The sequence below is a fragment of the Theropithecus gelada genome, chromosome 13, assembly GCF_003255815.1.
Source record: "Theropithecus gelada isolate Dixy chromosome 13, Tgel_1.0, whole genome shotgun sequence".
In the NCBI taxonomy this organism is placed as follows: Eukaryota; Metazoa; Chordata; class Mammalia; order Primates; family Cercopithecidae; genus Theropithecus; species Theropithecus gelada.
This window is the reverse complement of record NC_037681.1, coordinates 8,673,483-8,687,436: the sequence shown is the minus strand read 5'-3', so window position 1 is coordinate 8,687,436 and position 13,954 is coordinate 8,673,483. Positions and strand designations below refer to the sequence as shown.

Genomic DNA, 13,954 nt, shown 5'->3' with positions numbered 1-13,954 from the left:
TTAGCTGGCCATGGTGGCACATGCCTGTAATCCCAGCTACTCAAGAGGCTGAGGCAGGAGAATCACTTGAACCCAGGAGGTGGAGGTTGCGGTGAGCCAAGATCACGCCATTGCACTCCAGCCTAGACAAGAGTGAGACTCTGTCTCAAAAAAAAAAAAAAAAAAAAAAAAGATGGTATTTTGATGGGAATTGCATTGAATTTATAGATTGCTTTTGGCAGTATGGTCATTTTCACAATATTGAGCCTACCCATCCATCAGCATGGGGTGTGCTTCTATTTGTTTGTGTCATCTATGATTTCTTTCACAAGTTTTTTGTAGTTTTCCTTGTAGAGTATTTCACCTCTTTAATTAGGCATATTACTAAGTATTTTATTTTTTGCAGCTATTGTAAAGGGAGTTGAGTTCTTGATTTGATTCTTAGCTTGGTCACTGTTGGTGTATAGCAGTGCTACTAATTTGTGTACATTGATTTTGTATCCTGAAACTTTACTGAATTCATTCATCAGATCTAGGAGCTTTTTGGATGAGTCTTTAGGGTTTTCTAGGTATGCAGTCATGTTACTGGAAAACAGCAACATTTTGACTTCCTCTTTACCAATTTGGATGCCCTTTATTTCTTTCTCTTGTCTGGTTAGGACTTCCAGTACTATGTTGAATAGAAGTGGTGAAAGTGGGCAACCTTATCTTCTTCCAGTTCTCAGGAAAAATACTTTCATCTTTCCCCTATTCAGTATAACGCTGGCTGTGGGCTTGTCCTAGATGGCTTTTACTATCTTAAGGTACATCCCTTCAATGCTGATTTTGCTGAGGGTTTTGATCATAAAGGGGTACTGGATTTTGTCAAAGGCTTTTCCTGAATCTATTGAGATGATCGTATGATTTTTGTTTTTACTTCTGTTTATGTGGTGTATCACATTTATTCACTTGCATGTGCTAAACCAGCTCTGCCTCCCTGGTATGAACCCCACTTGATCATGGTGTATTATCTTTTTGATATGCTGTGGGATTCAGTTAGCTAGTATTTTGTTGAATATTTTTGCATCTATGTTCACGAGGGATATTGGTCTGTAATTTTTTTTGTTATGTCCTTTCCTGGCTTTTATATTAGGATAATACTGGCTTCACGGAGTCATTTAGGGAGGACTGCCTCTTTCTCTATCTTTCGAATAGTTTCAATAAGATTGGTGCCAATTCTTCTTTGAATGTCTTATAGAATTCAGCTCTTAATTCATCTGTTCCTAGACTTTTTTGTTGGCAATTTTTTAATACTGTTTCAATGTCACTACTTGCTATTGGTCTGCTCAGAGTTTCTATTTCTTCCTGGTTTAATCTAGGAGAGTTATATACTTCCAGGAACTTATCCATCTCTTCTAGGTTTGCTAGTTTGTGTGCTTAAAGGTGTTCATAGTAGTCTTAAATGATCTTTTCTATTTTTGTGATATTGGTTGTAATATCTCCCATTTTCTAATTGAGCTTATTTTGATCTTCTCTCTTTTCTTGATTAATCTCACTAATGGTCTATTGATTTTATCGTTTCAAAGAATGAGCTTTTTGTTTCATTTATCTTTTTTGTTTTAATATCATTTAGTTCTGCCCTGATCTTGGTCATTTCTTTTCTTCTCCTGGGTTTGGATTTGGTTTGTTCTGTTTTCTCTAGTTCCTTGAGGTGTGAGTTTACATTTTCTATTTGTGCTCTTTCAGACATTTTGATGTAGGCATTTGATACTATGAACTTTCCTCTTAGCTCCACTTTGGCTGTATACCAGAGGTTTTGGTTGGTCGTGTCACTATTACCATTTTATTCAAATAATTTTTTAATTTCCATCTTGATTTCATTGTTGACCCAAGGATCATTCAAGAAAAGAGTATTTAATTTCCATGTATTCGTATAGCTTTGCGGATTCCTTTTGAAGTTAATTTCCAGTTTTATTCCACTTGGTCTGAGAGATTGATATGATTTCAGTTTTCTTAAATTTATTGAGGCTTATTTTGTGGCCTATTACAAGGTCTGTCTTGGAGAACGTTTCATGTGCTGATAAAAAGAATTTATATTCTGCAGTTGTTGCATAGAATGTCCTGTAAATGTCTGTTAAGTCTATCTGTTCTAGGATATAGTTTAAATCCATTGTTTGTTTGTTGATTTTCTGTCTTGATGACCTGTCTAGTGCTGTCAGTGGAGTATTGAAGTCCCCCGCTACTATTGTGTTGCCATTTATCTCATTTCTCAGGTCCAGTAGTGATTGCTTTATAAAATTGGGAGCTCCAGTGTTAGGTGCATATATATTTAGGTTTGTGATATTTTCCTATTTGGCTAGTCCTTTCATGATTGTATACTGTCCCTTTTGTCTTCTTTTATTATTATCATACTTTAACTTCTGGGTTACATATGCAGAACATGCAGTTTTGTTAAATAGAAATACATGTGCCATGGTGGTTTGCTGCACCCATCAACCCATCACCTACATTAGGTATTTCTCCTGATGTTATCCCTCCCCAAGCCCCCACACCCACGGGCCCTAGTGTGTGATGATCCCCTCCCTGTGTCTCATGTGTTCTCATTGTTCAACTCCCACTTATGAATGAGAATAGGCAGTGTTTGGTTTTTTGATCTTGTGATAGTTTGCTGCGAATGATGGTTTCCGGCTTTATCCATGTCCCTGCAAAGGACATGAACTCATTCTTTTTTATGGCTGCATAGGATTCCATGGTGTATATGTGCCACATTTTCTTAATCCATTCGATCACTGATGGACATTTGGGTTGGTTCCAAGTCTTTGCTATTGGAATAGTGCCACAATAAACACATGTATGCATGTGTATTTATCATAGAATGATATAATCCTTTGGGTATATTCCCAGTAATGTGATTGCTAGTTCTAGATCCTTGAGGAATCGCCACACTGTCTTCCACAATAGTTGAACTAATTTACACTTCCACCAGCAGTGTAAAAGTGTTCCTGTTTTTCCACAACCTCTCCAGCATCTGTTGTTTCCTGACTTTGTAATGATGGCCATTCTAACTGGCACGAGATGGTATCTCATTGTGGTTTTGATTTGCATTGCTCTAATGACCAGTGATGATGAGCACTTTTTCATATGTCTGTTGACTGCAGAAATGCCTTCTTTTGAGAAGTGTCTGTTCATATCCTTTGCCCATTTTTTGATGGGGTTGTTTGCTTTTTCCTTATAAATTTTTTTTAAGTTATTTGTAGATTCTGGATATTAGCCCTTTGTCAGATCAATAGATTGCAAAAATTTTCTCCCATTCTGTGGGTTGCCTGCTCACTCTGATGATAGTTTCTTTTGCTGTGCAGAAGCTCTTTAGTTTAATTAGATCCCATGTGCCAATTTTGGCTTTTGTTGTCATTGCTTTTGGTGTTTTAGATATGAAGGCTTTGTCCATGTCTATGTCCTGAATGGTATTGGCCTGGTTTTCTTCTAGGATTTTTATGGTCCTAGGTCTTATGTTTAAGTCTTTGATCCATCTTGAGTTGACTTTTGTATAAGGTGTAAGGAAGGGGTCTAGTTTCAGTTTTCTGCATATGGCTAGCCAGTTTTCCCAACAGCATTTATTAAATAGGGAATCTTTTCCCCATTGCTTGTGTGTGTCAAGTTTGTCAAAGATCAGATGGTGGCAGATGTGTGATGTTATTTCTGAGCCCTCCGTTAGGTTCCATTGGTCTCTATATCTATTTTGGTACCAGTACCATGATGTATTGGTTACTGTAGCCTTGTAGTAAAGTTTGAAGTCAGGTCGCGTGATGCCTCCAGCTTTGTTCTTCTTGTGAAGGATTGTCTTGGCTATACAGGCTCTTTTTTGGTTCCATATGAAGTTTAAAGTAGTTTTTTTTCCAATTCTGTGAAGAAAGTCAGTGGTAGTTTGATGGGAATAGCATTGAATCTATAAATTACTTTGGGCAATAAGGCCATTTTCACGAGATTAGTTCTTCCTATACATCAGCATGGAATGTTCTTCCATTTGTTTGTGTCCTCTTTTATTTTGTTGAGCAGTGGTTTGTAGTTTTCCTTGAAGACGTCCTTCACATCCCTTGTAAGTTGTATTCCTAGGTATTTTATTCTCTTTGAAGCAATTGTGAATGGGAGTTCACTCATGATTTGGCTCTCTGTTTGTCTGTTATTGGTGTATAGGAATGCTTGTGATTTTTGCACATTGATTTTGTATCCTGAGACTTTGCTGAAGTTGCCTATCAGCCTGAAGAGATTTGGGGCTGAGATGATGGGGTTTTCTAAATATACAATCATGTCATCTGCAAACAGAGACAATTTAACTTCCTTTCTTCCTATTTGAATGCCATTTATTGCTTTCTCTTGCCTGATTGCCCTGGGCAGAACTTCCAATACTATGTTGAATAGAAGTGGTGAGAGAGGGCATCCTTGTCTTGTGCCAGTTTTCAAAGGGAATGCTTCCAGTTTTTGCCCATTCAGTATGATATTGGCTGTGGGCTTGTCATAAATAGCTCTTATTATGTTGAGATACATTGCATCAATACCTAGTTTTTTGGGAGTTTTTAGCACAAAAGGCTATTAAATTTTGTCAAAGGCCTTTTCTGCATCTATTGAGATAATCATGTGGATTTTGTTATTGGTTCCGTTTATGTGATGGATTACATTTATTCATTTGCATATGTGGAACCAGCCTTGCAGCCCAGGGATGAAGCCGACTTGATCATGGTGGATAAGCTTTTTGATGTGCTGCTGGATTTGGTTTGCCAGTATTTTATTGAGGATTTTTGCATCAATGTTCATCAGAGATATTGGCCTAAAATTCTCTTCTTTTGTTGTGTCTCTGCCAGGCTTTGGTATCAGGATGATAATGGCCTCATAAAATGAGTTAGGGAGGATTCCCTCTTTTTCCATTGGTCGAATAGTTTCAGAAGGAATAGTACCAGCTCCTCTTTGTACCTCTGGTAGAATTCAGCAGTGAATCTGTCTGGTTCTGGACTTTTTTTGGTTGGTAGACTATTAATTATTGCCTCAATTTCAGAACCTGTTATTGGTCTATTCAGAGATTCACCTTCTTCCCGGTTTAGTCTTGGAAGGGTGTATGTATCCGGGAATTTGTCTATTTCTTCTAGATTTTCTAGTTTATTTGCATAGTGGTGTTTATAGTATTCTCTGACAGCAGTTTGTATTTCTGTGGGATTGGTGGTGATATCCCCTTTATCATTTTTTATTGCGTCTATTTGATTCTTCTCTCTTTTCTTCTTTATTACTCTTGCAATTGGTCTATTTTGTTGATCTTTTCAAAAAACCAGCTCCTGGATTCATTGATTTTTTTGAAGGGTTTTGTGCCTCTATCTCCTTCAGTTCTGCTCTGATCTTAGTTATTTCTTGTCTTCTGTTAGCTTTCGAATTTGTTTGCTCTTGCTTCTCTAGTTCTTTCAATTGTAATGTTAGGGTGTCAAATTTATATCTCTCCTGCTTTTTCTTATGGGCATTTAGTGCACTATAAATTTCCCTCTATACACTGCTTTAAATGTGTCCGAGATTCTGGTACGTTGCGTTTTTGTTCTCATTGGTTTCAAAGAACAGCTTTACTTTTGCCTTTATTTTGTTATTTACCCAGCAGTCATTTAGGAGCAGGTTGTTCAGTTTCCATGTAGTTGTGCAGTTTTGAGTGAGTTTCTTAATCCTGAGTTCTAATTTGATTGCACTGTGGTCTAAGAGACAGTTTGTTGTGATTTCTGTTCTTTTACATTTGCTGAGGAATGTTTTACTTCCAATTATGTGCTCAATTTTAGAATAAGTGTGATGTGATGCTGAGAAGAATGTATATTCTGCTGATTTGGGGTGGAGAGTTGTGTAGATGTCTCTTAGGTCTGCTTGGTCCAGAGCTGCGTTCAAGTCCTGGATATCCTTGTCAATTTTCTGTCTTGTTGATCTGTCCAATATTGACAGTGGGGTGTTAAAGTCTCCCATTATTATTGTGTGGGAGTGTAAGTCTCTTTGTAGGTCTGTAAGAACTTGCTTTATGAATCTGGGTGCTCCTGTATTGGGTGCATATATGTTTACGATAGTTAGCTCTTCTTGTTGAATTGATCCATTTACCATTATGTAATGGCCTTCTTTGTCTCTTTTGATCTTTGATGGCTTAAAGTATGTTTTATCAGAGACCAGGATTGCAATTCCCTGCATTTTTTTTGCTTTCCATTTGCTTGGTAAATATTCCTCCATCCCTTTATTTTGAGCCTATGTGTGTCTTTGCACATGAGATGGGTCTCCTGAATACAGCACACCAATGAGTCTTGACTCTTTATCCAGTTTGCCAGTCTGTGTCTTTTAACTGGGGCATTTAGCCCATTTACATTTAAGATTCATATTTTTATGTGTGAATTTGATCCTGTCATTATGATGCTAGCTGATTATTTTGCCTGTTAATTGATGCAGTTTCTTCATAGCAACAATGGTCTTTATAATCTGGCATGTTTTTTCAGTGGCTGGTACCGGTTGTTCCTATCCATGTTTACTGCTTACTTCAGGAGCTCTTGTAAGGCCGGCCTAGTGATGACAAAATCTCTCAGCATTTCCTTGTCTGTAAAGGATTTTATTTTCCTTCACTGGGGAAGTTCTCCTGGATAATATCCTGAAGAGTGTTTTCTAACTTGGTTCCATTCTCCCGGTCACTTTCAGGTACACCAAGCAAACGTAGACTTGGTCTTTTCACATAGTCCCATATTTCGTGGAGGCTTTGTTCATTTCTTTTCACTCTTTTTTCTCTAATCTTGTCTTCTCACTTTATTCCATTTGATCTTCAATCACTGATATCCTTTCTTCCATTTGATCAAATTGGCTACTGAAGCTTGTGTATGCTTCACCAAGTTCTTGTACTGTGGTTTTCAGCTCCATCAGGTCATTTAAGCTCTTTTCTGCACTGTTTATTATAGTTAGCCATTCATCTAACCTTTTTTCAAGAATTTTAGCTTCCTTGCAATGGGTTAGAACATGCTCCTTTAGCTTGGAGAAGTTTGTTATTGCCCACCTTCTGAAGCCTACTTCTCTCAACTCATCAAACTCATTCTCTGTCCAGTTTTCTTCCCTTGCTAGTGAGGAGCTGTGATACTTTGGAGGAGAAGAGGCCTTCTGGTTTTTGGAATTTTCTAACAGGCCCCTTAGCTGCAGGTCTGTCGAAGTTTGCTGGAGGTCCACTCCAGACCCTGTTTGCCTAGGTATCACCAGTGGAGGTTGAAGGACAGCAAATATTGCTGCCTGATCCTTCTTCTGGAAGCTTCATCCCAGAGGGGCACCTGCCTGTATAAGGTGTCTGTCGGCCCCTACTGGGAGGTTTCTCCCAGTCAGGCTACATGGGACTCAGGGACCCACTTGAGGAGGAGGCAGTCTGTCCATTATTGGAGCTCGAACACCATGCTGGGAGATCCACTCCTCCTTCAGAGCTGTTAGACAGGGATGTTTAAGTCTGGATAAGCTGTCTGCTGCCTTTTGTTCAGATATGCCCTACCCACAGAGGTGGAATCTAGAGAGGTATTAGGCCTTGCTGAGCTGTGGTGGGCTCCACCCAGTTCGAGCTTCCCTGCCACTTTGTTTACACTGTGAGCATGGAATTATCTACTCAAGCCTCATCAATGGTGGATGCCCCTCCCCCCACGAAGCTACCACGTCCCAGGTCAATCTCAGACTGCTGCGCTAGCAGTAAACACGGCTCCATGAGTGTGGGAGCTGCCAAGCCAGGCACAGGAGGGGATCTCCTGGTCTGCCGGTTGCAAAGACAGTGGGAAAATTGCAGTATTTGGGCAGGAGTGTACCGCTCCTCCAGGTACAGTCACTCATGGCTTCCCATGGCTAGGAAAGGGAAATCCCCTGACCCCTTGCACTTCCTGGGTGAGGTGACACCCTGCCCTGCTTCAGCTCACCCTCCGTGAGCTGCACCCACTGTCCAACCAGTCCCCATGAGATGAACCAGGTACCCAGTTGGAAATGCAGAAATCACCCATCTTCTGCATCGATCTCACTGGGAGCTGTAGACCAGAGCTGTTCCTATTTGACCATCTTCCCTTTTGTCTTTTTTAACTGTTGTTGCTTTAAAGTCTGTTTTGTCCAATATAAGAATAGCTACTCCTGCTCACTTTTGGTTTCCATTTTCATGGATTATCTTTCTCCACCCCCTTACCTTAAGTTTATATGAGTCTTTATGTGTTAGGTGAGTCTCTTGAAGACAGGAGATACGTGGTTGGTGGATTTTTATCCATTCTGCCATTCTGTATCTTGTAAGTGGAGCCTGTAGGTCATTTACATTCAATGTCTGTAATGAGATTTGAGGTGCCGTTCTATTCATGATGCTAGTTGTTGCCTGAATACTTTGGGCTTTTTTCACTGTGTTATTGTTTTATAGGTCCTGTGAGGTTTGTGCCTTAAGGAGGTTCTATTTTTGCGTATTTTAAGGTTTTGTTTCAAGATTTAGAACTCCTTTTGGCATGTCTTGCAGAGCTTGCCAGCACTCTGCAAGCGCTGAATTCCCTGAGCATTTGTTTGTCTGAAAAAGAGTTTATCTCTCCTTCATTACAAAGCTAGTTTTGTTAGATACAAAGTTCTTGGCTGTTAATTTTATTGTTTAAGGAGGCTAAAGGTAGGACCCCAATCCCTTCTGGTTTGCAAGGTTTCTGCTGAGAAATCTGCATTAATCCAATAGGTTTTTCTATATAGGTTAACTGATGTTTTTGATTCACAGCTCTTAAGATTCTAGCCGGGCATGGTGGCTCATGCCTGTAATCCCAGCACTTTGGGAGGCCAAGGCGGGTGGATCACCTGAGGTTTGGAGTTCAAGACCAGCCTGACCAACATGGAGAAACCCCATCTCTACTAAAAATGCAAAAGTAGTGGGGCGTGGTGGCGCATGCCTGTAATCCCAGCTACTTGGAAGGCTGAGGCAGGAAGGAGAATCGCTTGAACCTGGGAGGTGTAGGTTGCGATGACCCAAGATCATGCCATTCATTGCACTCTAGCCTGAGCAACAAGAGCAAAAGACCATATCAAAAAAAAAAAAAAAAAAATCATTACTTTGTCTGGACTTTAGATAACCTGATGACTATGTACCTGGGTGAAGATCTTTTTCACAATGAATTTCCTGGGTATTCTTTGAGCTTCTTGTATTTGGATGTCCAGATCTCTAGCAAGACCAGGGAAATTTTTCTCGATTATTCTCTTAAATAACTTTCCCAAACTGTTAGATTTCTCTTCTTCAGGAACACCAATTATTCTTATTTTTGTTTAACATAATCCCAAATTTCTTGAAGGCTTTGTTCATTTTTTGGTTCTTTTTTGTCTCTGTTGAATGGGGTTAATTCAAAAGCCTTGCCTTCAAGTTCTGAACTACTTTTTTCTACTTGTTCAATTCTATTGTTGAAATTTGCCAGTATATTTTCCATTTCTCTAAGTGTGTCTTTCATTTCCAGAAATTCTGATTGTCTTTTCCCTATGATATCTATTTCTCTGGAGACTTTTTCATTCATATCCTCTAATTTTTTAAATATCTTTAAATTGGTTTTTATCTTTCTCTGGTATCTTCTTGAGTAGCTTAATAATCAATCTTCTGAATTCTTTTTCTGGTAATTCAGAGATTTCTTCTTGGTTTGGATTCATTGCTGGAGAACTAGTGTGATCTTTTAGGGATGTTACAGAACCTCATTTTGTCATACTACCAGAAATACTTTTCTGGTTCCTTCTCATTTGGGTAGACTCTTTCAGTGGAAAGATCTGGAATCCAAGGACTGTTGTTCAGATTCTTTTGTCCCACAGGGTAACTCCTTGATGTGGTGCTCTCCCTGCTTTTCCTCTAAGATTAGGGCTTTCTGAGAGCCATACTGCAGTGATTGTTATTGCCCTTCTGGGCCTAACCACCGAATAGAGTTACCAGGCTATGGGCTGACACTGGGGAGTGTCTGCAGAGAGTCCTGTGATGTGATCCATCTTCAGGTGTCTCAGCAATGGATACCAGCACCTATTGTGATGGAGGTGGCAAGGGAGTGAAATGAACTCTGTAGGAGTCCTTGTTCGTAGTTTTGTTTAGTGCACTGGTTTTCTTGAATGCTGGTTATGCTAGCAATGAAGTTGCCACACGGACAGACTCAAGACTTCTGGTTAGCCAGGGTGATGTGGGCAGTGGAATTAGCTATTGTTTTTTCTCCTTCTTTGGAGCAGGGTTGTTCTGTTATGAGTTGCTATAATGACTTGAGTTGCGTGGCCTCCAGCCAGGAGGTAGACCTTTCAAGAGACCACCAGCTGCAGCAGTAGAAAGGCAATATAATCTTGCCCTACGTCTTCCAGGATGAGTACTTGAGTTTCTCAGGTGATAGAGCTCCCAAGAGTTTGTGTCTTTTCTCTTCAGAATTTTTCAGCTGTCTTGTGATGTTTTTCCCAAATAACTTCTTATCCGCTAACAATGAAAGTGAGTAAAATATTATACTTCCCAGTAAAACATTAAACTTCCCAGATGAAACCGTTCTCAGCATGTCCCCTTAACATCAGCTACAGCACAGGAACAAACACACTTGTTTGCATATCACTGCACTTTAAGATTGCCATATTTGTTGAATTGACATTTACAGATCTGCATATGTTAAGAAGCAAAGCATTTCAAAATTACTTTTAAACATAAACTGACATTGTTTAAAATATTTTAACCATTATTCCCATAATTCTTTAAGGTTTGACTGTTGTTATATTTTTTCCTTTGTTAGAGAGCTCTCTTCTTCTACTCTCCCCAACAGGATCCAAAACGTGAAATTAGAAAGATAATGGAATTCCTTGGGAAGAACCTAAAAGAAGAGATTTTAGACAAAATTGTCTATAACACGTCATTTGATGTAATGAAAAGGAACCCCATGACCAACTACATAAATGAAATTAAAATGAATCATAATCTCTCTCCATTCTTGAGAAAAGGTGATGTATAGTTGCTTTCTCTTTCTTCTGACAACAGAATAAACAATATCAATTTATCAATGTCTTCCCATGTTCAAGCTAGTTGAAACCACTGTTTACAGTGTTTCCTGAAGTGAGTTGGTCAAAGCTTTATTCTGAGAGCATGTGCTTCGCCATCAGAGAAGTGTGGGACACTACACACCTTGCCCTACACCCTTTGAAGCATATTATAGTTTCTGCAAGGAAACTGGTTTAACTCTGCATAACTCAAAGCTTCAAAAATGTATGTGACCAAAAACTCTTTCTCCAGTAAAGCCTATTAATCTCCATGAAACAAGTGTTCCTCCCAATATATTCTGGGAGATAGTGGCAAATGTTGTTGGCCGTAGGAGTCAGAGGGTGGCGCTTCGAGTGTTACTCAGTCTGTGTCATCTCACAGAATGGCCAAGGTAGGACTATGAGTCATCATTGTCAGAGGCTAGCCAGACCAGGATTCAGCCTCCAGCCCATTGAGCACCCTCCACTATCCAATGGTTGGCTCCTTAAATGAAGACAAATATTGTTTCATTCTCTTTATTTTGGTAACTTTTAAAAAAATTATCTAGTACCTTTTTTTAAAAAGTAAGCAAAAATCCAAGGCTTATTGGAGAAGTATCCACTCTAATTTAATCAATTAGCCTAGTTTTCTTTTAAACCAACTGGTAAGTGATGTGATGGTATTACTCATAGACAATTAAGCAAATTTACATAGTACACATGAAAATTACGTTATACAGCTCAAAGTGCCTAAATAGATTCAATCCTATGGGGCAAATAGAAGAAAAATAGCTTGCTGTCAGCTGTCTGACAATTTTTGGCTGTTGAAGCCAAAAAAATTGAATACTCTATTGCATAAGTATAAAACAAAGTTAGCCAATCCTACCATTCCTTCATATTCTATTACTTTAATTTAATGATATGTTTACAGCAATGAGAATTTAGATAGGAAAGGAGAATTCTCAGTTGTGTTCAACTGAGAATTTTGCCTGAACTAGAGGCACAGATGGAAGGAGCATATGATACTCTGAGAATGTGGTCATTCGGTGACCTCTGAAGAGAGGGTAAGAAAATTAGGTCTCACTAACTTGAATAGAATGTTAGATGTATTGAGGTTTAAGAAAGTGCTGGTACAGTAGAGAAGTGCAGATAATTAGGGAACCTGTGATCTAGAGTTCAGGCTTTACTGAAACACAAAACTTGCTATTTACAAATACCTCACCTATGAAATGGAGTAATCATACCTGTGACTTCTTTTCTCATTTCAATGTCAGCAGGACAATGTGTTAATATCTATATAAGCAATCTAAGTATTGAGAGGCATGAGATTATCTAAATCCAAAATAGTCAAAGTTTATGAAAATATCATTGAATATGCTCTGCATTACTCTTTGCAGGAGTTGTGGGAGATTGGAAAAATCAGTTCACTGAAGCTCAGAACAAGCAATTTAATGAATATCATGAGAAAAATATGGCTGACACTTCACTGTCATTTTGCATGGGACTCAAATAAACACAGCGAGAGGATAAAACTTCTTCTCTCCCTAGCCTCTGCAAAGTGAAAAAGAAATCTGTTTCCAAATACCACTAATGGTTTGTCTGACTCAGTGTAAGAGTTTTTAAACAAAGGCATGAACATTCTTTATCCTTGAATTTCTGATCTGCTTTTTGGATTACCCACAATCCGACTTGTTATATAATTACTATGCTTTGTGTTTTTCTCCCTTCTCCACAGATTTTTAGGGTTTAGGTGAATTTCAACATCTCAACATGTAATATACATAAAACATATTTAATCATTTCTGTTCCATGTATATATTCTCCTTCTGTATTTTCTTATAGTTTTATTTGAATTAAAACATCTATTTCATTACTTGCAAGACTTTTATGCAATATAATCTTACTTAGCAAAAATTTCAGCCCCATTCATTTGAAAACAGACATATTTTGAGCACCTTTTTCATGCCAGGCAATGGGCAGCACCAAAAGATGATAAGAATAAGATCCTTACCCCTAAGAAAGGCACAGCCTAATAAAAGATCACAGCATGAGCACAGCTGTTATTACCAGGTAAGCACTACACTAGACTGTTGGTGCAGAGGGATCAAAGAGGAGAATAAACAAAGTTGTATGGCATGGAGTCCCAGGAAAGCAACAGTGGAAATTAAGATATGCAGCCTTGGATATTTTTCAACAGTCCATGCTCCGGCCTCAAAGCACACATTCCACATTCAGCACAGTCAACATTCATGTCTCCTCTTCCTCAAGAGTTCAAGTTTGCCCTACTTAATAGCTTACTTTTAAAAACCTTAGGGACACCCATTTCAGGGGTCTCTCCTGAGACCCAGAAATCCTTTAAGGCCCAATGAAGTAAGTCTCCAGTGACAAAACCCAAAGGCAGCAAGAAGCAGAGCAATATTTAGGAAAAAGAGAATGTAGTTCTATCATTTCCCCCAACCCCTGTGTCAGAGGTGTGTAAACCAGGGCAACTGCATCTTGAATAGGGGCTGGGTAAAATGAGGCAGAGACCTGCTGAGGCATTCTGAGTCACAGGATGAGATAGGAGATTGGTACAAGATACAGGTCATAAAGTCCTTACTGATAAAACAGCTTGCAGTAAAGAAGCCGACTGAAACCCACTGAAAGCAACATGGCCACGAGAGTGACCTCTGGTCATCCTCACTACTACATTCCCACCAGCGCCATGACAGTTTACAAATGCCATGGCAACATCAGGAAGTCACCCTATTGGTCTAAAAAGGGGAGGCATGAATAATCCACCCATTGTTTAGCATGTAATCAAGAAATAACCATAAAAATGGGCAACCAGCAGTTGTTGGCCCTGCTCTATGGAGTAGCCATTCTTTATTCCTTTGCTGTCTTAATAAACTTGCTTTCACTTTATTCTATGGACTCGCCCTGAATTCTTTCTTGTGCAACATCCAAGAACCCTCTCTGGGGGTCTGGATCAATACCCCTTTCCTGTAACATCTTTCTGGCAACCATGGAAGCGACAATA

At 39.1% G+C, this 13,954-nt stretch overlaps 1 protein-coding gene across 1 annotated transcript in view; it reads left to right on the top strand.

The window, feature by feature from the left end:
• LOC112605347 (sulfotransferase 1C4-like) overlaps positions 1-12,448 on the top strand; it is a 30,275-nt gene extending 17,827 nt beyond the window's left edge. Inside the window, exons 6-7 of the mRNA XM_025355022.1 lie at positions 10,746-10,920; positions 12,333-12,448. Of these exons, the coding sequence (XP_025210807.1) occupies positions 10,746-10,920; positions 12,333-12,448 (291 nt within the window). The remainder of the gene's footprint in view (positions 1-10,745; positions 10,921-12,332) is intronic.
• Positions 12,449-13,954: the final 1,506 nt, after the last annotated feature.